Below are 26,050 nucleotides of genomic sequence, written 5' to 3' on the forward strand. Positions count from 1 at the left end.
TCATTCTTCTCCTTTATTTTTCCTATAAATTTCACGACTCTTCATTCGGAGCTTGTCAACCTGCGACTCTGCAATACCAGCCCGCTCCTCAGCTTCCTCCAGGTCATGATGTATCTTGCGGAACTTGATGAGATTGACATTGGAGAGCTCCTCCTGTGAGGGGAGAGGGAGCTGTGAAAACGTAAAGGCTGACATCTCCATTTTCCTCTACCTGTAGCCTTGGAATTCCTGAAGGAAGGGAAAGGTCCATAGCCTTTGTTCCCATTTTCCAGCCTTTATCTAGGCTCTTGATACAGATCTTCTCCAACTTTCTGGTTTGTTATCTAGAAAATTCACTAAAAGTTTGATGGAACTCCTTTTTATCTACAGAATAATACTAAAATTGTATTTTATAACCAAATGCTTATAGCAGTAGGGAGACTGACAACATGCTATGTTGTATCTTAGAACAACTTGACAGATCAGGAGTTCACTTCATCCATGTACATCTGGGTTTCAGAGCCGAACTAAAAAGAAACCATTGCTCGTCACCTACATATCTTTGAATATGACTGTGTTGAATTTGGAATCCTGCTTTTTACACCCAGACTTGAAGACCAGTAGAAGCAACGTTCTGTTTCATGCCCTAGGCCAGTTGAATTCTGGCAAGACGTTCACAGAAAAAAAATACCTGTGAATGTATACAGACAGAAATTGTCTGTGTCAAAGAAAAGACACAAAAGTAAACACCCTTCACTCCCTAATCCAAACAGTTATTAAACCCCTTTTCCCTCTTTCTACCTTCCTGCCTTCAATGACAATCTGTCTACCTCTTGTTGATCGGCATGTATTTCTAGAACGAAAGACTCAAACAGCCATGAACGACTTTTATTAAATACAAGAACCGGAACTTTGAACTTCGAGGTTGGCAGGAATCTTAGGCCACCATTCAGTTCAGTCTCCCACTCACACAGGTCTAGGACCAATGTTAGATCTGGTTGCTTAGGGACTTGTTGAGTTTTGAGCATCCACAAGAATGAAGATTCCACAGCCTCTCTGGGCTCATGTTTCAGCACTTAAGCATTTTCATGGTGAAAATATTTATCTTACTGTCATTCAGAATTTTGGTGAAGCAACTCATGCCCTTTGGGCACTCATCCTTTCAATGTGCACCTTCGAGACAACCTTGTCTCCTGTTCAACACCACCACATTTGACCATTGAAAACACCACAAAGAATTCTTCTTGATAAATTCATTCTGGCAGTTTCCATTCATCTTCTTCTCTTTCATTTGCCTTGAAATTACTTCCAGGAGGATCTGGAACACGATCTTCCCGGTGTGTGAAGTAAGGCTGACTTACTGTGGCTTCCTAAATCCTCCCTCTTGCCCTTCCTTAAGATAAGTGCTTTTCCGGTCATCAGAGAATTTCACCACTTGCAATAACCTTCAAAGTGAATAAAGCAATTGCAATGGCATTGGCAGCTTCCCTAGCACAGTCAGATGCATCTGTCTAGTCTATCGGACTTGTGTATGTCCAGTTTGCTTAGGTGGTTCCTAGCTCAGTCTTCCTTTATAGGTTGGCTTTCTTGGCTCCGTCCTTGTATGTTCAGGCAATGTCCTTATAGTCCTCATCCCTGCTTCTACTTTCCATATGCTTCCTTTCTGAATTTGAGCTTAGTCAGGAATTCTCTATTCATAATATATAGCCTCATGCCAAAACTGCTTGACCTCTTCCACATTCCTGTGCTTTGTAGAGGTGGTCCTTAAAAACACAGCTCATCAGTCATAAGAGCTAGCACACTGTATGTATGATCTCAGGGAGGTCTTAGCTCTGCAGTGGCTGTATAGACTTCTAATTCCTCCTGAATGTTCCCCATGCTGTATGAGTTTGCCTACAGACAAACAAGATGGTTTTCCTGTCATGCTGCTTTCTCAGGGGAGGTGTGAGAACTTTCCCCAACATGCTGTTCCGTAGATACTTCCTCCCTGCATCCATTTGTTTTTTTACTTTAGGGAATTTTATTACCATCCCCCAATAAACCTAGTTTAAAGGCCTCCTCACTGAATCAGCAAGCATGCTGGCAAATATGCTCTTACCTTATTTGTTCAAATAAGTTCATCACTCCCTAGAAGTTCTTGTTCCTCACAAAAAACCCCCATGTAGTCATAAAAGGCAAAGCCCTGCCAGTGACACCAGCCACATAACCAGCTGTTTACCTGAAGAATGCATCTTTTCATACCTGAGCAGTCCTCTTGACCAGCAGAATCAGGGAGGACAACACTTGAGCTTCCATGCCCTTCACTGTAGTCCCCAGAGCTCTGTAATCTCTGGGCAGTATCACTAAGTATCAGAAACAGTGATTAACTCATGACGAAAGGGATCTCAGCAGCTTACCTAGTCCTGCTTCCTTCTCAAAGCAGGACCTACCTGCCTAGGAGAAACAATGTCTGATAATCTGATGGCTAGCCGAACTTTGTTAGTCCCTCCACAACATTCTGAATTAGAGCCTTTGGCAAGTAGCAAACTTCCTGAGAAAGCAGATCTGGTTAGCAGATTCTTCCACCTATTTAGAAAGGAACTTCCAACAACTTTCACCACAACTTCATGGAAGCACGGGTCAGGCTCACCTGGCCCAGAGGTCTCCTCTGAGGAAGTGTATCTCACTTGTCACCAGACCCTGTATCTAGTCTATTAGTCTACATCTGTGGGTAGTCAATGTGCCTTCTCCTAATGACAGATGTCAAAAACTTCCAGTTTCTTGTAAGTGTCCCATCAAGCGTAGCCTAAGGAAATTTGTCCTTCCATGTAATGCAGGGTTTGAGCTCTTGCACCTCCAGGGTCTCTCTGAGGACCTGTTGATCATTCATGCCTGTTTGTCATTCCAGAAACAACACAGCCTGCTCACCTCCTCCTGAAGATCCTTCCCTTGGCAATTCATCACCCAATCAGAATGAATCACCCAAGCCTCAGGAAGAAAACCTGAGGCACTCCAGTAAGACAAATCCATTTTTTCCCAGAAGCTCTGTTTTGACTGAGAACTCTGAAGAGCTGAGATGATCACTCGACGTGGTGCTGGAAACTGATCTATACCATGTTACCACCATTTCTGGAGCACTTCTAGGAGGCACCAACAATCCTGAGCAGCAATTCTGGGGCCCCCATCTGCATTTAATGCAGCATGAAATGCTAAATCACTGTTTGCACACCCTAGTAACTCATATTCCCTAGAAATGGAATAAATAGAAGCACAGTAGCCTTCTAAGTCAACCTTTTCTCAGAAATACATTTCCATATTATGTGTAACTTCCATAAGTCTAGCACACTTATCAAAAACACATTTTTATTATCAGGGGACAGAAATATCAAATAAAAAGATGGTATTAAAAAAAAGAACAAAAACAATTTAAAGATATTATATTAGTCAGAGACTTAATAAGAAATTACTTAATTACTGTGTTCTTGTGAAGGAGAGTTGAGGATTATTTACATTCAATAAAAATAAAATCCTCACATTTTCAAATATTTGCTTATTATTCTGTGAAATTCCTAATCAGTCCCAAGGATACATTATCAAGCCTGAAACATATCATGATAAAAGAAAAAAACAACATATAAATGCACAAAATCACTTCCTCAATACCCAAGTTTCCCTCTTTGAAACTGACTTTGCTGCCATTCAGAGTGATACTTACAGCCTCATCAGCTTGTCTCTTGTAGGATTTCACCTTCATTTGCAGCTTGTCCACCAGATCCTGGAGCCTCAGAATATTCTTCCGGTCTTCCTCAGACTAGAGGGGTTGGTAAGCAGGAAAGAGAGTGAATTATTGGTTCCCCGCCATGTGAGGTTACGCTTCCCCTTGGGAGTGGTGTGCGCAAAATCTGACGCGCTGTGAGAAAACTCTTTCAGCCCAAGGAGGCCTCCTGCCGTACCTGGTAGGTCAGCTCCTTCACCCTCCTCTCGTACTTGCGCACCCCCTTCACGGCTTCGGCGCTGCGCTTCTGCTCAGCATCAACCTCCCCTTCCAGCTCCCGCACCTGCAATGAGAAGCCCATCTTTGGAGCTTCCCTGGTATCTCTCCAAGGCATGTGCTCACTCCTGCACAAATAAAAGCCCTACGCACTCTGGCCTCCAGCTTCTGGATTTGCTTCTTGCCTCCTTTCAGTGCCAACTGCTCAGCCTCATCCAGACGAAGCTGCAGGTCCTTCACCGTCTGGTCCAGGTTCTTCTTCATCCTCTCCAGGTGGGCGCTGGTGTCCTGCTCCTTCTTCAGCTCTTCTGCCATCATGGCTGCCTGATGAGAGCAAAGAGGCAAAGCCGTTTTTGGGGCTGGAGACATTCTCGGGGAGAATACATCCACCATCAGCAGCAGGGAAAGGATCTCCCGACTCACATCTGTGATGGCCTTCTTGGCCTTCTCTTCAGCATTGCGGGCTTCCTGGATCGTATCCTCCATTTCACCCTGGATTTGCATGATGTCTGTTTCCAGCCTCTTCTTGGTGTTGATCAAGCTGGTGTTCTGTGCAAAGAAAGATTACAAGACTTTTATTATAAAGCCTACAATACCAAACCTACAGTCTGAGCCAAATCTTTATGCTTCAAATTGCAATTAAAAATCTGGAATTATTTTTAAAAAAGTTGTTTACAAAATGTCAGTGGTGGGATCAGGTGATGGGTTGTGAAAATTCTTTCCCTTGTAGACAAGAGTAGGGAAGCTCTTCCAGATCATTCTCACAACCTGATCACTGAAACATACTAGTCCTCCACACCGGATCTACGTGACTGATTTCCAGCAGAGTGCCTGACCTGGCTATGGAGGAGCTGCACGCGTTCAGTGGCATCCAGAAGCTCCTGCTCAGCCACTTTCCTGGAGCGCTCCGTCTGCTCCAGGGCTGCCCGTAGCTCCTCCACTTCAGCCTGCAGCAGGTTTGCTCTGCGCTCCACCATGGCCACCTGCTCCTTCAGGTCCTCCTGTGTCCTGAGAGCGTCGTCCAAGTGTAGCTGGGTATCCTGTAAAAGAGGCAACAAAAATTGCAAGGTGTCAGTGTGTGCTTGGGTGTCAAAAATGTCAGGGATGTCATTTGTCTTACTGTAGCTTTGCTGAACAGACCTTGAGCACTCCCTGTGTGTTTCTCAGGTTCTTTTGTGCCTCTGCAGCCACACGGTTGGCGTGGCTCAGCTGGATCTCCATTTCGTTCAGGTCTCCCTCCATCTTCTTCTTCAGCCGCAGGGCTTCATTCCTGCTCCTGATCTCAGCGTCCAGGGTGCTCTGCATGGACTCCACAATTCTGAGGTGGTTTCTCTTCAGCTGGTCGATCTCCTCATCTTTCTCTGCTATCTTCCTGTCAATCTCAGACTTCACCTGGTTGAGCTCAAGCTGGAGGCGCAGGATCTTCCCCTCTTCGTGTTCTAGAGACGCCTGAATATGAAAGAAACATTGTGTCCCTAAAAGGATTTTACCTACAGCATTTCTGTACCAAACCCCCTCTTACAGAGAAAAATGAGTACTTTTTCTCTGGGTGATGTGGAAACTAAGGCACGACCTTCACACCGAACAGGAAGAGAGCAATGACATTTCCTTGACCGTCCCAAGATTTTATCTATCACACTTCTCCTCATTAAGCCTCTATGGAAAACAATGATTATGGGCTTTACCTCAGCTTCCTCCAGAGCAGCCTGAATTTCAGATTTCTCCTGCTCAGTCTGCTTCTTGATTTTCTCCAGCTCATGAATCGCCTTTCCGCCCTCGGCAATCTGCTCCGTGAGGTCGGAAATCTCCTCTGTGGGAGCAAAGACCAATGACATGGTCAGGCACAGAGCAGAATGGGAAGGGCCCTTTCACACCAAGGTGACAGGCATCTTTGCCGACCTGCAGGCACAGACCCATACGGAATGGCAGTAGCGGTGGCTAGGGAAAGAGCTCTGCCAGGAGCCGAGGAACGGGGACTTACGCTGCAAGTTCTTGTTCTCACGCTTCAGCGTTTCCAGGTGGTCCAAGGACTCCTCATAGGCATTCTTCATCTTAAACAGCTCTGTGCTGAGAGAGCGAGACTCCTTCTGGGAGGCTTCCAGCTCAGCCTGCGTTTCCTCATACTTCTGCTTCCACTCTGCCAGGATCTGAAGAGAAACGGGGCGTGAGTATGGCTGTGGCAATCAGGAGGGGACGCTCTGCCCAGAAGCCCCAGGCCTGGAGCCCAAAACACCTTGTCAAAGTTCTTCTGCTTCTTATCCAGCGCTGCGCAGGCAGCATTCGATCGCTCCACGTCAATCATCAGGTCCTCCATTTCATTCTGCAGCCTCTGCTTTGTCCTTTCGAGGGAGGCACATTTGGCATTGACAGCTTCAACGTGTTCCTCAGCATCCTGCAGGCGCTGTGCCAGCTTCTTCCTGGGAGGAGATAAGCACAGGTCATAACTGAGTATCAAAATGGAGACTGTGTTTTTCTTTCACTGTAGTGCTGAGGCACTTTGCAGTATTTATTCCCCACACACAGAGTCAGATCCTGTCCCGGACAGTCAGTTTGATTAATTTTCCTTTCCCCAGGGTCTAGATTTCCCATTGGTCTCTGGACTATAAATTGGATTGAGAGCATTCCTGAGGAGAAGGCCTTGGGAATGTTGGTGTATGAGAAGCTCAATATGAGCTGGCAATGTGTGCTCGCAGCCCAGAAAACCAACTGAATCCTGGTCTGCATAAAAAGAAGTGTGGCCAGCAAGGCAAGGGTGGTGTTTCTGCCCCTCTACTCTGCTCCTGTGAGACCGCACGTGGAATACTGCATCCAACTTTGGAGTCCTCAGAATAAGAAGAACATGGACCTGTTGGAGATGGTTCAGAGGAAGGCCATGAAGATGATAAGAGGGCTGGAGCACCTCTCATTTGAAGACAGGCTGAGAGAATTGGGGTTGTTTAGCCTAGAGAAGAGAAGACTCCGGGGAGACCTTACACCAGCCTACCAGTATCTGAAGGGGGCCTACGAGAAAGATGGAGAGGGACTTTTTACAAGGGCATGTTCTGGTAGAATGAGGGGTAATAGCTTCAAACTGGAAGAGGGTAGATTTATCTGAGATATAAAGAAGAAATTTTTCACTATGAGTGTGGTGAGGCACTGGAACAGGGAGTCCAGAAAAGCTGGGTATGCCCCATCCTGGGAGGTATTCAAAACCAAGCTGGATGGGGCTTTGAGTGACCTGGTCTAGCGGGAGGTGACCCTGCCCATGGCAGGGTGATTGGAACTAGATGACCTTTAAGGTCCCTTCCAATCTAAGCCATTCTGTGATTCTGTGATTCTATGACAGCCTTTGTCTTGCATTCCCTGTCATATGGCCTTCTGGGGCTTTTCCATTTCATATAACTCCTTTCCAACCTACTACTATGCTTTTATATTTCAGAATCTCAATGGTCTCTTCAAAGTTCAATTATTAGTCTCTGCAAGCCTTCCCCACCTTCCCCACGTACTTGGCCTCCTCCAGCTCCTCCGTGCGCTGAATGGCGTCCGTCTCGTATTTGGTTCTCCACTGGGCCACTTCGCTGTTGGCCTTGGACAGGGCACGCTGCAGCTCCGCCTTGGCCTCCTGCTCCTCCTCATATTGTTCCCGCAGCAAGTCACAGTCGTGCCGAGCAGACTGCAAGGCGTGGGCCAGGGCACTCTTGGCCTGGGTAGAGAGTAGGATTGGGGCAAGAATGGTAAAGATCCTGGGAAATATCTTCCGATGAATTAATTTAACACAGAGCACAGAGCTGCTGGGAGGGTGTAGGTGTTTGCAATGGAGGAGAGAGGTAAGCCTGGAGGAAACAATCCACTAATAACACTCCCCGAGAAATTAAAATCTTCTCCCAGTATGGCTTGTGCTAAGCAGACCCTGTCCCCAGTAGGCAGTGTGGAGTTAAAAGTGCTTTCAGTGGCCAGCTGTAGGAAAAGTCATCACCTTTATCTCTTCCTCTAAGTGCCTTTTGAATTCCTCAATCTGTTGGGTGAAAGCCTGCTTGCCTCTTGACAGCTGAGAAATCAGAGCATCTTTCTCCTCCACCTGCCGCGAATATTCACCTGGGAAAGCACACAGAAAGGAAGTATTTTCATTGTCATTCTTGACCCAAACCAACTCTTTTAGGATGCTCTCCCATTCCTCAGCACAAAGGAGGCTCTCGCACCTGATTCTGTCTGCAGACGAGCTCTTTGAGCACTGAGGTCATTGATCATGCGCTGATGCTCTTCTTCTTTTGTCTTAATCTCACTTAGCTGGTCTTCCAGTGTGCGGCACATCTTCTCCAGATTTGCCTGCGGAGATCACAGAGAACAAAAGAAGATTAGTTTCTGGACTCCTCCTTCTCTCCAGCAGCACAAATCTCACCAGAATAGTGTGAACAGACATACACGCTCTCTTCAGCTCATTGGCGTTAGAGGGTTAGAAACACAGTTCCAAAGAGAGGCAGAGAGTTATACTGGCACCTGACTATATTTTAAAAAGATATGCTGCAACACTATTTATTTTCAAGTTGATTTCAGTATATTTTTCAGTACCTTGGCTTTGGAGACAGACTCCATGTTACTGGCCAAGTCATCAATCTCCATCTTCAGCTCACTCTTCTCCTTCTCCAGCTTCTGCTTCACTCGCTGCAGGTTGTCGATCTGCTCCCCAAGCTCAGCTGTGCTGTCTGCGTGCTTCTTCCGCAGGGCGGCAGCCGTGGCCTCATGCTGCAGCGTGGCCTCTTCGAGGTCACGACGCATCTTCTGAAACTCTGCCTCACGCTTCTTGTTCATCTCAATCTGAGCTGTGGTAGCCCCTCCTGCTTCTTCCAGGCGCTCACTGATCTCCTCGAGCTCCCTCGAGAGGTCAGCCCGATGCTTCTCTGCTTTTGCCCGAGAGGTTCGTTCTGCCTCAATTTCCTCCTCCAGTTCCTCAATACGCGCCTGGGGAACATTAGGCAGCCTTCACACCCATGCCCTCCTCCTTCCTCACCGGGGACCCAGTGGTGAAAAAGGGGAAGGAACAGACACTTGCCTGCAGCTCCTTGATCTTCTTCTGCAATTGCATGCCCAGGGCTTGCTCATCCTCGATTTTGCTCTGGATCTGGCTGATTTCAAAGTCTTTCCTTTGGACAAAGCAAACCATGTTAGAGCTCAAAGGAAGAAGACAAGTGCACCAGCCCAGCGCTCAGGTGCCCCACAGCCACACTTACTTCTTCAGTTTCTCATCCAGCTGCTGCTTATCATTTTCCAAATCCATTATGCTGTCATGGGCCAGCTTCAGGTCTCCTTCGAGTTTCCTCTTAGCTCTCTCAAGGTCCATGCGCAGTTTCTTCTCTTGCTCCAGGGACCCTTCCAGCTAAACACAACACCACCATCAGTGCTCTCTTCGCAGTGTCTGACTGTGCAACAGCTTTTTCTTCTCATATGCCTCTATACTTACATCATCCACTTGCTGCTCCAGCTTGGTCTTGGCTTTGGTCAGCGTATTGACTTTGTCCTCTTCTGCCTGCAGGTCATCCAGTGTCTGCTGATGGGCCTCTTGGAGGGCTTTCTTCTCTTTTGTCAGCTTCACAATGGTCTCGTCTAGGGTTGCCATCTCCTCTGTGAGGTTTTTAACCTTGAAGGAGAAAATAATGTTGTTACAAGAATCAGAAATGGATCCCTTTTCCTTGAGCGAGTGTCAGAAAACCTATTGTATACCTTGTTTTCGGTGGCATGTTTTTCCTTCTCAACCTTGGCCAGTGTTAACTCAAGGTCGTCAATATCTTTCTTCAGCTCTGAGCATTCATCCTCTAGTTTTCTTTTCTTGGCTGTCAGCTCAGCATTCATCTCCTCTTCATCTTCTGCTCTTTCAGTTATCTCCTTAACTTTGGCTTCCAGCTGTATTTTGGTTTTTATCAGCTGGTCACACCTTTCCTCAGCATCAGTCAAGCTGTCTGCTTCCTACAATCAAAAGAATTCTTGAAGTTTTTCCTATTACTTGTTATATCTTGTGATTTTTTTTCACTCCTTCAATTTTTTTACTTATAATTTTACATATGATATAATCAGCTTCATATTTTTCACTGAAGTGATATATCACGCTTCAGCTCTATACAGACTCACATGTATTCTGTAGGTTTTTCTTCTGACTTTTGCCTCAGTGTTCATTGCTAAGAAGCCTATAATAATACTGCTGAGGATTTGGAACCCAGCGTCCTGACTCCTGAAGGAAATGCCCTTTCAGAAAAATTGAACCCACTCAAATACAAGTTTATTCCTGGGATAAAGATGTCTGTCATGCTTTTTGTCATGCATTGAAGCCTATGAAATCATGAGAATTCTTTCACATCTTTGTTTACTCATGTTCCTGTTAGAATACTTCAGACAACATTTTATTTATAGTGTGACCATATGGTCACATGTACTTCATATATATTTATATACTTTACACTGTGTATGTATGTACACATATTTTTTGTAAACTTTATATATGTATGCATTTTATAAATATATATAATTTCTGTGTAGATATATGATATAAATATATATTAACACATATGTGTTTATACATAGATATATCCATGTCATACATATGAATCCATTTTTTACATATTCTATATACACACATACACTTGCATTGAAGATACTTTCTTCTTTACATGCTGTGGCTATCAGGAGTAGGGAAGCGATCGTGCCTCTGTACTTGGCACTGGTGAGGCCTCACCTCGAGTGCTGTGTTCAGTTCTGGGCCCCTCTGTACAAGAGGGACATTGAGGTGCTGGAGCGTGTCCAGAGGAAAGCTACCAGGCTGGTGAGGGGTCTGGAGACCAGGGCATATGAGGAGAGGCTGAGGGAGCTGGGCATGTTTAGCTTGGAGAAGAGGAGGCTGAGGGGAGACCTCGTTGCCCTCTACAACTCCCTGAAAGGAGGGTGGAGAGAGGTGGGTGTTGGCCTCTTCTGCCAGGTGAATAATGACAGGACCAGAGGAAATGGTCTGAAGTTGTGGCAGGGGAGGTTTAGATTAGATATTAGGAAGAATTACTTTACTGAAAGAGTGGTCAGGCACTAGAACAGCCTGCCCAGGGAGGTGGTTGAGTCACCATCCCTAGAGGTATTTAAGAAACATCTGGATTTGGCCTTTCAGGGCATGCTCTAGTGGCAGAGATTGTAGGTTGGTTTTTTGTGTGTGTATGGTTGGACTCGATGATCTCAAAGGTCCTTTCCAACCATGAAGATTCTATGATTCTATACATTGAGCCTATGAGGATGTAAGATTGAAGTCTCTCCAATCCAAATCACCTGCCTGGGCCACATATAGGACAGTCTTATGTATGCCTTTTACTTAAAAATTTGAGGTTCATCATGGTTGCTGTGCAGATTAACCTGTCCTACTTGATTCTGTTCTTTGGAAGGCATGTTTGATCTTCATTTCCTATGAACCAAGAATTATGAAGTGCACTGATGGTACTCACAGCCTGCACTTGGAGCTGCAGATCGTTTTTCTCCTGCACCAGTTTCACCATTTTCTCCTCCAGCTCCTTCCTCTTTGCCTCAGACTTTGCAAGCTCTTCCTTGACTTTCTCAAACTCTTGTTTCATGTTGGCCATCTCCTTCTCAGATTCTGCGCTTTTCAGCAAGGGCTTGATCTTGAAGAACAGCTTCATCCAGGGCCAGTGCTTGACATTCATGAATGCACGAATGTTGTACTGGATGCAGAAGATGGACTCCCTGAAATGCAAATCAGAGTGACTAAATCACAGAATCACAAAGTGGTTGAGACTGGAAGAAGTCGCTGTAGGACATCTTGTCCAACCCCTCTTGCTCAAGCACAGTCACCTAGACCAAGTTGCTCAAGACACATAGGAAGAATTGTCAGTGTCATGCCTGCAGAAACAACGGACAGTGAGATGAACTTTAAGAAGAATGTCTACCTTCTCTCCACCATTCTCTGGTACTCCACTCTCATCAGGAAGCCCCTGCACCTGGCTTGCGTGCGAGTCATGAGCTGTGCCAGTTTCTCATCCCTCATCTCCTCCAGGAGTCCCAGCAGCCCAGCTTTGAAGAACACCTTGAGAAAGAAGGTGACATAAGGCATCACTCTTAGGTCATCAAAACACCAACATTCTGTTTTCCACCAACACGAGATTCCATTTCCATAGGGTTTACTGTTACCAAAGTCACGGCTACTTTATAAAATGGGAAGGTGGTATTTTTATTTTAGTTAGTTCTCAGAACTGACTGTAACCACTCACATTGTCACACCGATATACTCACAGACATCAGTGTTTATGCGTCCAGGCAGTCTGATTGATATGAATTACCTGACACACAGAAGACAAGGAATTTTAGCTACCAAATCCTCACTACACCCTCTAGGTTTATCTTGATTGGCAGTCAGAAACTGGTAACTGGACAGGCTTTTTAATCCCTTTTAGGAATCAATGACTTTGCAGAATGTTCTTTCACTTCAGAATATTGCTTCATACTTCACAAAACTTGGTGAGGGCTGCTGTCCATTTTCTTTTGTTTCCTCATTTTCTGTATCTTTTGGATGCAGTCATTCTGTTGTCATTGTCTGAGTTAACAGAGCACAAACTGTCTACTGATGGGACTACCCTGTGGTCTTGGTACAAACTACATCTTCCTGCTACCAGTTACAAATGCTACCAGTTTTACTGATGGCAAACATATCCTTGGCTATCTATGTACGATGCTGTTGCTTTAGTCCTTGCACTGATTTTGTTTCTAGTGCTTTTATGTATGTACATCTCTATTTATATTTCATTCATACCTATCTTAATATTTCTGTAAAAAATCTCTATATTTTAACCAAGTTGTACTTGTACCTTGGTGTGACCAAATTTATATTGGGTGTGATCAATGGCAATGGATCCAAGGAGCTTCTCAGAAGCTTTCTTGCTATCCATGAACTGTCCCTCTGGGACAGCACGTGCATTCAATACTCTGTATCTGTAGGAAAAAAACACAGAATGTAAGAATATTCTTATTACCCAAGCCAACATTCTTTTTAAGAGAAGCTTGCTGGCTTCCCAATATGGCAATGTCTTGGCTGAACGTTGACTGGTTGTTTGAGACATTCCTTTGTTAGATAGGGATATATTTTCTGAGCAATGTGAGAAACTTACCCATCATAATTCTTCATGGAGCAGATGATACTACAGTATCATTGGCAGTAAAATAATTGTTAAAAAAATGGGAACATATTATAATGAATGCATTATTTAAATAACTAAAATACAGAGTTTAAAAACAGCGCATTAGTTTGGAATTTGAGCTAGCTGGGACTGGAAGGAAACCTGGCACACCAAATAATCTGTGTCTAAGTAATCATATAGCTCTCAGGGTCCTGAAAGCACTTAACGGCCATGACTAGCCTCACCTAGGACCTCCACCGTGGGCCCACAGGCTCCATTTCAGCCTCGGCCTGGGATCTCACTTCTTGCATGAGTTACATCACAGCTGTTCTCCAGCTCAGCCTCTGGCCTTGCTTTCTCGTTGGACCTTGGACCCGTGCTGTACATGGTTGTGTCTTCCATGGAGCTCTTCTATGGATATTGTAGCTTTGTTTCCAGTGCTGTCTCTGGCCCCATCTCCTGCTGCTCCTGACAGGACTACCCACGTGGACCCTGGATGTGATTCAATGCTTGCCTTGGCTAGGAATGCCAGTGTACCCCTTGCCAGCTCCCAGCTTTGGCCACTGTGTTCAGACCCTCTTGGATTGCATGCTGTTGGGTGCTGTTGGTGAGGGCATGCCCTGAGGTCACTTTCAGTTCCCAGTTCTCCTTCTCTTAGGGAGCAGTTGGGCCATTGGTGCTCCCTGATAATTGCTTATACAAATTCCAACTGTTCTTGCAACAGACTATGTCAGGAGCTTTCTAGGGAGGATACTAGTACGTTCTGTTTGCTTTCAACGAGTCATGTAATGCTATCAAAAGAACAGATGAGACATAAGGTGCTGAGTAAAGATAATAAAGATTATTTATCCCATCTCTACAAAAGATACACCAATGTCATAACATGGCCCTAAATCGTCCCACCAGGTTAATAGACTGGGTTAATAGTCCCCCAGCATGGACTTAGCTATAATAAGACAGTATGCTGTAGAAACCTGACCTCTGTTTAAAGTCAGCATAGACAACTCTGCTGGGGAATCCTTTTCTGCAAATTCTGATCCCTTCCAACACGCCGTTGCACCGAAGCTGGTGTAGCACCAGTTCATGTTCCATGACACCTAACAATTCAGAGCACAAGTGAAGATTGTGTATCGCAACATAGAGATCTTCAGTATCACAGGAAAACCTCTATATACTTGAGGTTTTTACCAGGTGTTTTTGTTTCATTGGGGATGATGCATCTCACAAAATGTGGGTGAGTGCTGCGCAGATTGGTCATCAGCTTGTTTAAGTTCTCCTGAAAAATTATGAACAAAACTTTATATTAGTAAATGTTTATTCTGTGCATTCACCTTTACAGTAAAACTACTACTAAAACTACTAACAGTAACATCAAATTTGCTGGAACAGTACGAATTGTCCATTCTATGAATACTATGATGAAATATAAAACAATTTGCCATTTTGCTCTGGAAAGCTCATACAGTGCTAATGACATAATTTTATCTGAAATATCACTATATTTGATATCTTTCACAAATTCTATTCCAAAAAATGAGTTAATTTGAGTGAATATTGGTCTTTATTCAAAAAGCCTATTGCCTGTGTTCCATGTGGAGCCAAGAAGGAAAGATGCTTTTTCTACATGTGATTCAGAGGTAGGCACAAAGATGACAGTAGAGGAGAATGAGGCATCAAATTCCAGCTGTGGTCCAAAGCCTTATAAACTGAACAGCTATCAGCATTCCCCCTGCCTCAAATCACATCTGAGGGGGCAGATTCCCATTTTTTTAACCTGTATAAAAATGGTATTTTTGATATATAAGTCATGTTTTTTGAAAAGCCAGTTTTTGCAATTATGGTGGACACCAAAAGGGAATAAAAATGAGTGTGGCAGAGGCTACCAAGTTTATCTTGGAAAAATCATAGTTTTTCAAGTATGTGACATAAAACATCATTTTTTGGGAAGCACAGGAGGAGAAATAAGAACAGAAGGACAACTAAGGAGACATTTACAAATGTTCTTCACCCATGAGAAGTCAACTCAGTTTGCTTCTGCCAGGTGAAGCTGCTGTTCTTCCCTCCAGGTATTCAGGACCACAGACTGTGTTGAACAGCAACTTCACCTGGCAGAAGCATGTGAAAAAGCCAGGCAGGAAGGCCCAGGCTTGAGAAAGAACTGTTAAGCCTCTGACTTGTTAGCAGTCTAGTGCTCAAGATACGAGGATATTTCACACATACCAGAATAACTCCTGGAGCATGCAGCTGACATGGTAAGGGCAAAGAAGTCATTTAACCAGAAAGCCCAAACAATTTCATTACAACACTATATTTCACCATGAAATCTGGAGGAGAGGGAAAGAAGGCTTCCAGGCTATATAAGACAATTTTATTATGATAGCTGATAACACCATTGTAAATTGGGGAATAAAAGTATAAGTTCTGTATCCACTGCAACAGAGGTTAAGTGACATAATGGATTTCCTTGCTATAAGAACGTGGGTCAAGAACTCTAAAAAACTGTGACTACAGCTTACCAAACTAGAACCAAGAACCATTCAGATTTCAAGAGAGTTTATTTTCTATGTCCAGATCAGCAGAGATAACAAATTATGTACTTACCCGGAAAAGAGCTGAGACAGTCTGGAACGAAGAACCCTTTTTCTTCCCACCCTTCTTGCTGCCACCGCCTTCTACACAATTAAAAAAAAAAAAAAAGTATTTTAAAATTTTTAATTTGTAATTTTCCCTGTACATTGTGCATGGATGAATCTAAAGATTTTATAGAACTGACCTGCTTCCCCGCCATAGCTGGCAAAGAGTAAAGCCAGTGTCTTCACAGATGATTTCTGATACAACCCAATGACAGTTTCATTCAGGGGATCCTTGTTCTTCTCAAGCCAGCCAGTGATGTTGTAGTCTACTGTGCCAGCGTAGTGCACCAGGGAGAAGTGGGCCTCAACCTTCCCTTTGGTAGGCTTGGGCTTCTGGAAGTTGCTGGACTTGCCCAGGTGCTGGTCGTAGAGCTTGTTCTTGAAAGAGGTGTCAGTTGCCTTGGGGAACATGCACTCCTCTTCCAGGATGGAGAAGATGCCCATGGGCTGGGAGAAGGCAAAAGAAACACTGACGTCAAATTGGCCTTTATACACAAAGGTGTCTGGTCTTATCTCAATAGAGTATGAAATCAAATAAAAACTGTAGTGTCAGTAAGGCAATACTTCTAATTCTTTTCAAATCCAAATAGCAGGGTTAAATGTGGATACTTACCTGGTTTACATTCAGAGGCTCAGTGACTGATGAAAATTTACATTGTATTTGTGCCAGAAAATTTGAAAAATAAAGTTATAAATGTCATATTCCCAAAAACTCTTGGTCTAAACAGCTCACTGTATGTATATGTCTTAACAAAAGTTCTCTTTGCTCAAGATCCTTCTAGTCACTGAATGCCATGTCCCAAAATGAACTTGACTGCTCTCTTAGTACTCCAATTGATGTGCATGAAGGTTCCATTTTTCATATTGCAAATATTTTTTTTAAAAATTTCCTGTTGTAGCTGTACTGCTAGGCAGAAATGAATCTATCGGAGCTTAAGGGAAATGTGCAGGCTTTATAGTGGAAGCTAACTCTAGCTGTTATGAAAGAATAGTCTTATTGGGAGCTTTGCAGTGTTTTGGCACTTGAAAAGAGATCTGTACAGAGCTGCTGCCATGAAGGTGTTGAAACCTCACAGATGAAATAAGCTATGTATTCAGGTATTTCGAATAACTAAAACTGAATGTTTGGATGTGAATGTGGGAGAGTCCTCTGAAAACTGATGCCAACTATAGAATTCCCAGATGCATAATGCACCTGAACAGGAAGGATACCTTCTCAATGAGCTCAATGCAGGCAGCCAGGTCCATCCCAAAGTCAATGAATGTCCATTCAATCCCTTCCTTCTTGTACTCCTCCTGCTCCAGCACGAACATGTGGTGGTTGAAGAACTGTTGCAGTTTCTCGTTGGTGAAGTTGATGCACAGCTGCTCAAAGCTGTTGAACTGCAAAACACAGACATGCAGCTATTTTGAACCATGCTCCTACTCCTATAAAACAGGAGGTTTACTCCATTGCTTTCCAGCTCAGACTAGATCCATACTTAGATCAGATTATAATTCATGTGTAGCACGCTTCTATAGTAACTTTCCTGTAACAAGCATGTGCCAGACAGAGATGAGGAGCCTGATCTGTGATTTACTTAACAGCTATATCTATCAGAAAGAGCCAATGGCAGGGCAAGTGCCTTCTTCCTAACACTGACTAGGGTTATTTGACATACTAAGTGCCTGTGGTCAGAGGAACTCTATGTAATTGCATGTCATGCATCTGAACACTAGCACTGCAGCTCCATTCTCTCATGTCTGCACTCTGCTCTTGTCATGCAACAATGGTATCATATGTTGAAAGAGGAGAAACTTGAGAAATTTAAATTAATAGACTTCCACAGTGAAAATTACACTATACTAAGTGTTATGTGCAGCATTTTCAATATCACCTTTCCCTTCTTATTGAAGAAAGTCAGACTTGAAATTCAGTGCTCTCAAAGTATTTTTGGTATTCTTCACAATAAATATTCCTAATTTGTACACAGCTGTATAGCATACTCAGGGAAAAACATTAGATTAAGTCCCTAGGCATGTTATAACACTCTTTTTCTGATTCAATTTTTCATCTTTCAATTATTCCATTGAAGATTTTCTCTTCTTTGAGATCAAATCCTTGCTTTTCACTGCATACTGAAACACGTAATTTTTGGTGCCACAGTACATCAAAATTGATGCTGCAAAAAGCCTGTGTTCCTTTGCCACCGTTTTCAGCCTATAATGGCCTATCTGACACTTTCTGCGACACTACCCACTTTCTGTGCCTTATAAGAATTTTTATACTTCTGGAGAGTGTTATTACTGAGTTGTTCTTCATGTAAATCCATGACCTTTGTATGGCCAGGTGCTTCTGAGCTCCTACAAGTGCATAATCATTTTTCCACTATCAGGTAAAATAAAACAACATATTTATCTGAATTTCCTTAATAGTTGGATGTCTCTTCTAAGAAGCATTTAACAAACTCTTTTCCTTACATCAAAGATCTCAAAGCCAGCAATGTCCAGGACACCAATGAAGTACTGTCTGGGCTGCTTGGTATCCAGCTGTTGATTGATAAGAACAACCATCCACAAGAACATCCTCTCATAGACAGCCTTTGCTAAAGCACCCACTGAATTGTGCACCTATACCAGGAGGAAAGAAAGAAAGTTACCACGTGGATCGGAAAAGAATGCTCATGATGTTAATTCAATCCAGAGGTTCCCAAACATGAACTGGTTGTTACCTGCTGCACAGTTTGACCCTTGGTCACATATTCATTCCCGACCTTGACTCGAGGGTAGCACAGCGCCTTGAGCAGGTCTGCTGAGTTCAGACCCATCAGGTAGGCAGCCTTGTCAGCAACTGATAACAGAGAGAGTAATCAATTATTGGATGATGCACAGGTTTTGATAAAATTATTTAAAAACAAATATTCTCTGAAGGCTAGGTTATAAAAGTCATGGAATATCCTGATTTGAAATGCACCCACAAGGACCATCGCGTCCAACTCCTGTCTCCATACAAGGCAACCTCGAAGTTAAACCATATACCTAAGAGCATTGTTCAAATGCTTCTTGAACACCGACAGGTTTGGGGCCATGATCACTTTCCTGGGGAGCTTGTTTTGATGCTTGGCAGTTCTCTCAGTGAAGAACTTTTTCTTAATATCCAATCTGAACTTCCCCTGACACAACTTGATGCCATTCCCTTGCATTCTATCACCATACAACAGAGAGAAGAGATCAGCACCTCACTCTCCACGCCCCCTCATCAATGAGGTCACCCCTCAGTCTCCTCTTCTCTAAACTAAACAAACCTGAGGATATCAGCCTCCAACCTTGGGTTCCAGAGGTCCCAGGGCCCATCATTGGTGTCAAAGACAGAGCCAAAGAAGGCATTAAACGTCTCCGCTTTATCCCTGTTTGTGACCTGACCAGCCTCATTAAGTAACAGACCACTGTTTTCTTTAGTCCTCCTTTTGCTGTTAACATACTTTAAAAAGTGTTTTCTGTTATCCAGCACAGTACCGGCCAGTTTCAACTCTAACTGAACTTTTGCTGTATGAATTTTCTCCCTACAGCAGCGAACAGCATCTCTGCAGTCCTCTTATATAGCCTGACCTTGTTTCCAAAGTCCATATACTATCTTTTTCCTCCTAAGTTGCAGAAGAAGATCCCTGTTCAGTCAAGCCACCTTCTGCCCTGCTTGCTTGACTTCCAACACATAGGAATTGCCCACTCCTGTGCTCTTAAAAGATGTCTCTCAAAAAGTGATCAGTATTTATGGACCTCAGTACCCTTGAAAGTAGATTCCCAGGGACTTTACTAACTAGTTCCTTGAGCATCCTGAAGTCCGCTCTCCCAAAATCCAGGGTAGTAGCTCTGCTGACAGTTTTTCTCATATCACCGAAGATTTTAAATGCACCCATTTCATCATCACTGTGGCCAAGACAGCCACGAACCTTTACATTACCTACAAGATCTCTACAAACAACAGATCTAGGAGGGTACCTTTCCTACTTGTCTCCCTTAGTACCTGTATCAAGAAGTTATCTTCAACATATTTCAGGAATTTCCTGGACCTGGTTATGTCTACTGTATGATAGTCCCAGTTAACATCTGGGAAGTTGAGGTAAGCCATAAGGACAAGGGCACTGATCTAGAGATTTCCCTTAATTCCATATAGAATAGTACATCGGTGTTGCCATCCTGGCCAAGCGATCTGTAGTAGACTCCCACAAGAACATCTGCTTTATTAGCTTTTCCCCTAATCCTTACACAGAGGCTTTCAACCATGTCTGTACAGTCCAACTCCTCTTTTACATACAGTGCTATCCCTTCACCTTGTCTGTCCTGCATCTCACTCCTGAAGAGCCTGTAACAATCCATCACAGCACGCCAGTCACAGGACTCTTCCTACCAAGTCTCACTTATGCCAGTGATGTTGTAGCTCTGGGACTGAGCCAAAGATTCTGGTTCCCCTTGTTTATTCCTCATACTGCATGCATTATTGTACGCACTTTTCAAGTGTGTTCCAGAGCACTCAGTACATTGTGGAGAAGAGCGTAACACTCACTAGCACGCCATCCCTCAGATATTGTCATGCTGCTACATAACTTACGTCTAGTAAGCCCCATTTTATTCCATTTCCCCTTTGAATCTAGTTTAAAACTCTTTCAATCAGTCCCACTAATTCATGAACAAAAATATGTTTTTCCCCACTGAGAAAGGCGAATCCCATCAGGCCCCAGCAGGCCTGGTGTCACCTAGATTATTCCATGACTAAAAAACCCAAAATTCTGCTGGTGACACCAGCTTCAGAGTCAGATATTGATAAACTGTGTCTGCCTGTTTCTTCCAAGGTTGTTCCCTAGAACTGGGAGGACAGAAGACAGAGAATGTGATGTGAGACAATGGAGGAGATTTCAGAGCCAAGAAAGCTAAAAATTTAGAATTCAGTCTTAAAGACGATGAGAAGATATCTAAGCAATGTTTTTGTCCTTGGAATGCTGAACTCAGCTTCTTAAAAAACAAAAAAAAGTCTATTCTTAGAAGAAAAAAGCTTGTCATTTTCAAAAAACACCTTTTCTACAGACCGTTAGTATTACAATAGAAAATTTTGCTGGTAGTACAGAGAGATCAGTAGCAAATTATCCTAATACCTTCTGTGCCATCCGGCTCTGCCTGCTCCTCACGCTGCTTCTGCTTGAACTTCAAGTTCCCGTAGTGCATGACAGCCCCTGTCAGCTTGTAGATGGCTGTTTTCTCATCAGGAGTGAAGCCCAGGATGTCAATGGCACTCTGGCAACAGAATCAGTCAAATAAACCTCTGGGCCATTAAGTGGAACCTTCACCATACCAGTGTGCTCTGTGTCACTTACATCTGTAGCCATCAGCTCCTCCTGGTCATTAATGCTGGCAACAGTGATCTCACCTTGACTCACAAATTGGTAGTCATAGGGGTTGGTGGTAATGAGGAGCATGTCTGTAAAGAGGAATAGGACATATCTGGCTGTAGGAATGAAGATAAACGTCAAACACATTCAGATTCCATCAAACAAATTATAATACTTCCTACCAATCAGCTCTGGCTTCTTGTTGGACATGATCTGATAGAATATGTGGTAGCTTCTTTCTGCCTTCAGCTGGAAAGTGACTCTGGACTTCTCCAGCAGATCTGGCAAAGACGGCAGGACAGAGTTAGGCCTGAGAAAGTACATTGAGGTGGAAAGGGAGGAAGGAATGTGATCAGGTGAGGAGGTCTCTTACATGTTTCAATGTCAGCAGAGGCCAGTTTGCCTGTAGCTCCAAAGTGGATTCGAATGAATTTGCCCTTAAGATAAGGGAGAACAAAAAAAGAGATGACACTTACAAAGAGAGGATGAGTAGAATCACAGAATCATAGAGTCATAGAATCACAGAATGTGTTGGATTGGAAGGGACCTTTAAAGGCCATCTAGTCCAACCCCCCTGCAGTCAGCGGGGACATCTTTAACTAGATCAGGTTGCTCAGAGCCTCATCCAGCCGGGCCTTGAATGTCTCCAGGGATGGGGCCTCCACCACTTCTCTGGGCAACCTGGGCCAGTGTCTCACCACCCTCAGTGGAAAGAACTTCTTCCTAATATCTCATCTAAACCTGCCCTGCTCTAGTTTAAACCATTGCCCCTTGTCCTGTCGCTACATGCCCTCGCAAACAGCCCCTCCCCAGCTTTCCTGTAGGCCCCATTCAGGGACTGGAAGGGGCTCTAAGGTCTCCCTGGAGCCCTCTCTTCTCCAGGCTCAACAACCCCAACTCTCCCAGCCTGTCCTCACAGCAGAGGGGCTCCAGCCCTTTGATCATCTTCGTGGCCTCCTCTGGCCCTGCTCCAACAGGTCTATGTCCTTCTTGTGCTGAGGGCTGCAGAGCTGCACGCAGTACTCCAGGTGAGGTCTCACGAGAGCAGAGTAGAGGGGGAGAATCCCCTCTCTGGATCTGCTGGCCACGCTTCTTTTGATGCAGCCCAGGATTGGCCTTCTGGGCTGCGAGTGCACATTGTTGGCTCGTGTCCAGCTTTTCATCCACCAGAACCCCAAGCCCTTTTCCACAGGGCTGCTCTATCACATCATCCCCCAGCCTGCATTGATAATGAGGATTGTCCCGACCCAAGTGTAGGACCTTGCACTTGGCCTTGTTGTACTTCATGAGGTTTGCTCGGGCCCACCTCTCTAGCTTGTCCAGGTCCCTCTGGATGACTGATTTTGGAGAACAGGAGGAAAACTCTACTTCCTAAAAGATGTTATAGATTTCAGAGGTTTACTATGAAGGCACAAATGGCAACATCACACATTGCAGCAAGACAAATTCTGACTAGACATGAAGACCAGCATTTTTACTGTGAGTGCATTGTGGTTTTAGGAAAGGTAGCCAGAGGCTGTGGAATCTCTAGTCTTGGAGATTTTTAAAACTTGACTGGATCAGGTCTTGAACAATCTGATCTAGATTTTAAGTAAGTCTTGCGGAGGGCTGAATTAGAGAATAAACATTTTAGACAGTGTAAAAAATATATATATATCACTCTATCAGTTTACTGTTTCAGGATATGTTTGTATTGAGTGTAAACTTAGTTTTATTTCTGTCTTTTATATGTGTATGCTATCTTCTGTTTCAATACATAGCTATAAAATGAGGAAATATTTGAGGAAACACAAATACAAATTTCTTATGTTGAACTTCAGGAAGCAACCAATATCAATACACTTCTTCCTACTTGTAAAATGAAGCTGGTTTTGACTCACAAAGCGTGAGGAGTTGTCGTTCCTCACGGTCTTGGCATTTCCAAAGGCCTCCAGCAGTGGGTTGGCGCTGATGATTTGATCTTCAAGTGTTCCCTACAGGATTATTACTGTTAAACCACATAGTTCAATCCACATAACAACTGCAGAACTAGACAAAATGTTAGTAACTGGTAGCTCACACGTATTTTGCCTGTTGGCTGCTTCTCGTCCTTCTTCTTCTCCCCACTCGCTGCAATTGTTGCAAAGTACTGGATGACACGCTTTGTGTTCACAGTCTTCCCTGCACCGGATTCTCCGCTGTCAAACCAAAGAGAGAAGCAGAGAGCGTGTGGTCAGGCAGGAGGTCCCCTGGCACCGGGCAGCCCCGCAGGGACCCGAGCAGGGATGTACATACGTGATCAGGATCGACTGGTTCTCGCGATCTGTGAAAAGAGGCAGAAACAAAGAAACTTTAATGCCAATGAACAACAGAGAAAACACTAAAAGTGGTCTAAAAATAAGATACCATGATAGTTGTGTGACAAAAACATTTGTTTGGCACTCAAGTAACTCCCCTCAGTAATACTCTGCCTTAGGAAAGATTTTGGATTCTATTGAAAATGAAACCTTTCCGTAAAGCTTTTTTCCTCCCTTTCTTTTTCTTTCCTTTGTTCGTTCATCATTCATCACTAATACAGAAGAGTGAATGTTTTCTAATGTACGTTTTTTCACAATCTTAATTTTCTCTTTTTATTTTTTGCTAAGTTTCTTGCAGATCTTCAGAATTGAGTATACTTTAAAAGTTAGAGTGAAAACAGTAAAATAAAAGAGAAAAAAATTCCAATGAAATTAAAATTGCAGGTCAATGTTAGGTTACGTGATAAAAGAGAGACACAAATCCATATGATTCATGGCCTCTTCCCTCTAGAATACTCTGTTGACTGCTTGCAATTGACTAGCATTTGGAATAATCCCTGACTCAACACTTAACACCTATACCAGGTTGCTACACCTGATCTTAATTCTTTACTTCCTCAAGTCGAAATCACTATTCCTTACACATGCCCAACTTCTTTTTTCCAGTATATTATGCGCATCGCACAGCCTTGTGTGCTCCAATTTTACCACATGACCAGGCAGATATATGCAAGTCAAAACTTTCATCATTTTTAGTTTTCATTCTTTCAAGTGGAACCGCTCAGAGCTGTGCTCATGCAATCCACCACACAATGTCCCACAGGCAGCCACAGAGACTTCTACACTAAGGAACTCCCTAAATGTTTGGTAGACCAGGGTAGCTACAGCACAACTGCTACAAGAGGAGGACACTTTTTTGTCTTGGAACATTCTAATTATTTTCTTATAGTTCTTTAAGAATTAATATCTTTTTATACTGTGCCCCCCCAAAAGGAGAAAATGGCTTTGTTGCCCACTGAAATAATGCTTTTGCAATATTTGCTCAGATTTAGATTTGCACTGCTGAAACCCTGAAATGGTATGTTAAGTTGCTAAACCTGCTGTGAGGGGGTTTAGCACTGAGGGACTTACTTAAACAAGAGAACGGAAAAAGAGCGGGAGTAATTCAGTCTATGTTACTTCTTGTAACAGTCCTTAGAGCTAAATAGAGCTAAATCAGGTTTGGTTTAAAGGGGCTTGTGGAATCTTTGGAGTAACAAAATATAGGTGATCTGGGAAATCACCCTGGAAAGAAACAATTCAAACTGAGCGTTTAGACACAACTTGTTACGCCCTTGAAAGGTATTCACAGTAGAATTAACTTAAGGGAGTTACACCCACTCACCAGTCAGCATGGACTGATAGGCTTTGTCAGAGATGGAGAAGATGTGTGGAGGGGCCTCCTGGCGCTTCTTGCCTCGGTAGGCCAACACCACCTCCGGGTTGTACACCGGCAGCCACTTGTAGGGGTTGACAGTGACGCAGAAGAGACCCGAGTAGGTCTGCAAGGAAGGGAGATGGCACGTTGGCTTCCACTTAGCCTGGCAGAGTGGTTCCTCCTAGCTACCCAAAGGCAGAGTGCTGCTGGTACTTACGTAGATCATCCAGGCTGCGTAACGCTCTTTGAGGTTGTACAGCACAGCGGGTTCGTGGAGGTGGGTCATCATGGCCATGTCCTCGATTTTATCATACTTAGGAGGGTTCATGGAGAAGATTTGATCTTCCTTCACGGTCAGGGTCTGTCAGAGGAAGGAGAGATCCATGCATGTCAACTAAGAGCCCAGAATGGGTATTAAACATTGTTTGTAAATCTTGCATTTTCCTCACCTCTCCACCTTCAGTCTTGACGGTGACCTTCCCTGTTTCTCTGCTCTGGATTGTCCCTTTCACAAAGGATTCCTTAGGATGCACCACAAAGACGGATGTCTTGGCATCAAAAGGCTTGTTCTGGGCCTCAATTCTCTCCTTTTCTGGCTTTCGGAGATATACAGCTGCCTCCCCAAAGACGGCCATCTCAGTGTCCGAAGACATGGCTGCAGTTTATTTGGGCTACACCTGTAGAGAACTCTGATGAGCAAAATGTTATTTCATGACAATATTGTCTTCAAGAGGATTAAATTTGTCCCATCAGAGGCTTGCTTTATGATCAGTCTGGTGGCAACAGCAATTTTTATTATGACTACCCTGTCATGCCATAGTATGCTATTCCTCATCTGCATTAGCACAAATACCTTTTTGATAAAGATTAACTGAATCCACCCTTAAAAATAAAGGAAAAATATAGTTGCTTCTACTGGGGAGTTATGGGTCTGTGTGTGCGTTACGTAGCTGTGAGGAAGTACATCATTGTACAGTGTCCAAGGTTGCCTGGCATGAATACTAACAGCTTGAGTCTAATAATTGTAGCAAATTAATTACTGATAGGTGTTCAAATAAATGTTGGTTGTGATCTGTGTCTTCACTTGACTCAAATCCCTTACCAGCAACCAGGGAATTTGCAGTGCACTAAGAGGACACTGAATCACATTTCAAAGCTAATCATCAGGAATTGTGTGTTTTGCAACACAATATATTTTAAAAGAAAACATGAGATAAAGTGATAAACTGACTCATATGTTTTTAACTAATGAATAAAATAGACAAATATTTTGTTCGG

The 26,050-nt window shown here is 43.7% G+C and overlaps 1 protein-coding gene across 1 annotated transcript; it reads right to left on the reverse strand.

Moving 5' to 3' along the window:
• On the reverse strand, positions 1 to 25,425 carry LOC141751364 (myosin heavy chain, skeletal muscle, adult-like). Its single transcript, XM_074607983.1, has 38 exons — positions 25,222 to 25,425; positions 24,990 to 25,133; positions 24,740 to 24,896; positions 23,354 to 23,381; positions 23,139 to 23,256; positions 22,960 to 23,052; positions 21,453 to 21,516; positions 21,262 to 21,360; positions 21,065 to 21,168; positions 20,846 to 20,984; positions 18,428 to 18,546; positions 18,177 to 18,326; positions 16,929 to 17,099; positions 15,857 to 16,163; positions 15,685 to 15,755; positions 14,272 to 14,359; positions 14,063 to 14,180; positions 12,775 to 12,898; positions 11,860 to 11,996; positions 11,401 to 11,656; positions 9,647 to 9,889; positions 9,387 to 9,563; positions 9,157 to 9,302; positions 8,979 to 9,069; positions 8,498 to 8,887; positions 8,128 to 8,254; positions 7,905 to 8,023; positions 7,435 to 7,631; positions 6,183 to 6,366; positions 5,931 to 6,096; positions 5,635 to 5,759; positions 5,090 to 5,398; positions 4,786 to 4,989; positions 4,373 to 4,498; positions 4,103 to 4,273; positions 3,912 to 4,016; positions 3,674 to 3,769; positions 1 to 153 (listed from the first exon to the last, which is right to left on the reverse strand). Exons 1-38 carry the CDS (start codon positions 25,423 to 25,425, stop codon positions 1 to 3), a joined length of 5,820 nt encoding a protein of 1,939 aa, XP_074464084.1.
• Positions 25,426 to 26,050: the final 625 nt, after the last annotated feature.

This window comes from Larus michahellis, chromosome 14, assembly GCF_964199755.1.
Source record: "Larus michahellis chromosome 14, bLarMic1.1, whole genome shotgun sequence".
Taxonomy (NCBI): Eukaryota; Metazoa; Chordata; class Aves; order Charadriiformes; family Laridae; genus Larus; species Larus michahellis.

Coding starts and splice junctions, on each gene's coding strand:
- LOC141751364 (XM_074607983.1), bottom strand. CDS start 25,425: ATGTCTTCGGACACTGAGATGGCCGTCTTTGGGGAGGCAGCTGTATAT. Junction 8,024..8,127: donor TCGTCTGCAGACAGAATCAG/GTGCGAGAGCCT, acceptor GTGCTTTCCCAG/GTGAATATTCGCGGCAGGTG. Junction 154..3,673: donor AGAGACAAGCTGATGAGGCT/GTAAGTATCACT, acceptor CTCCCCTCACAG/GAGGAGCTCTCCAATGTCAA.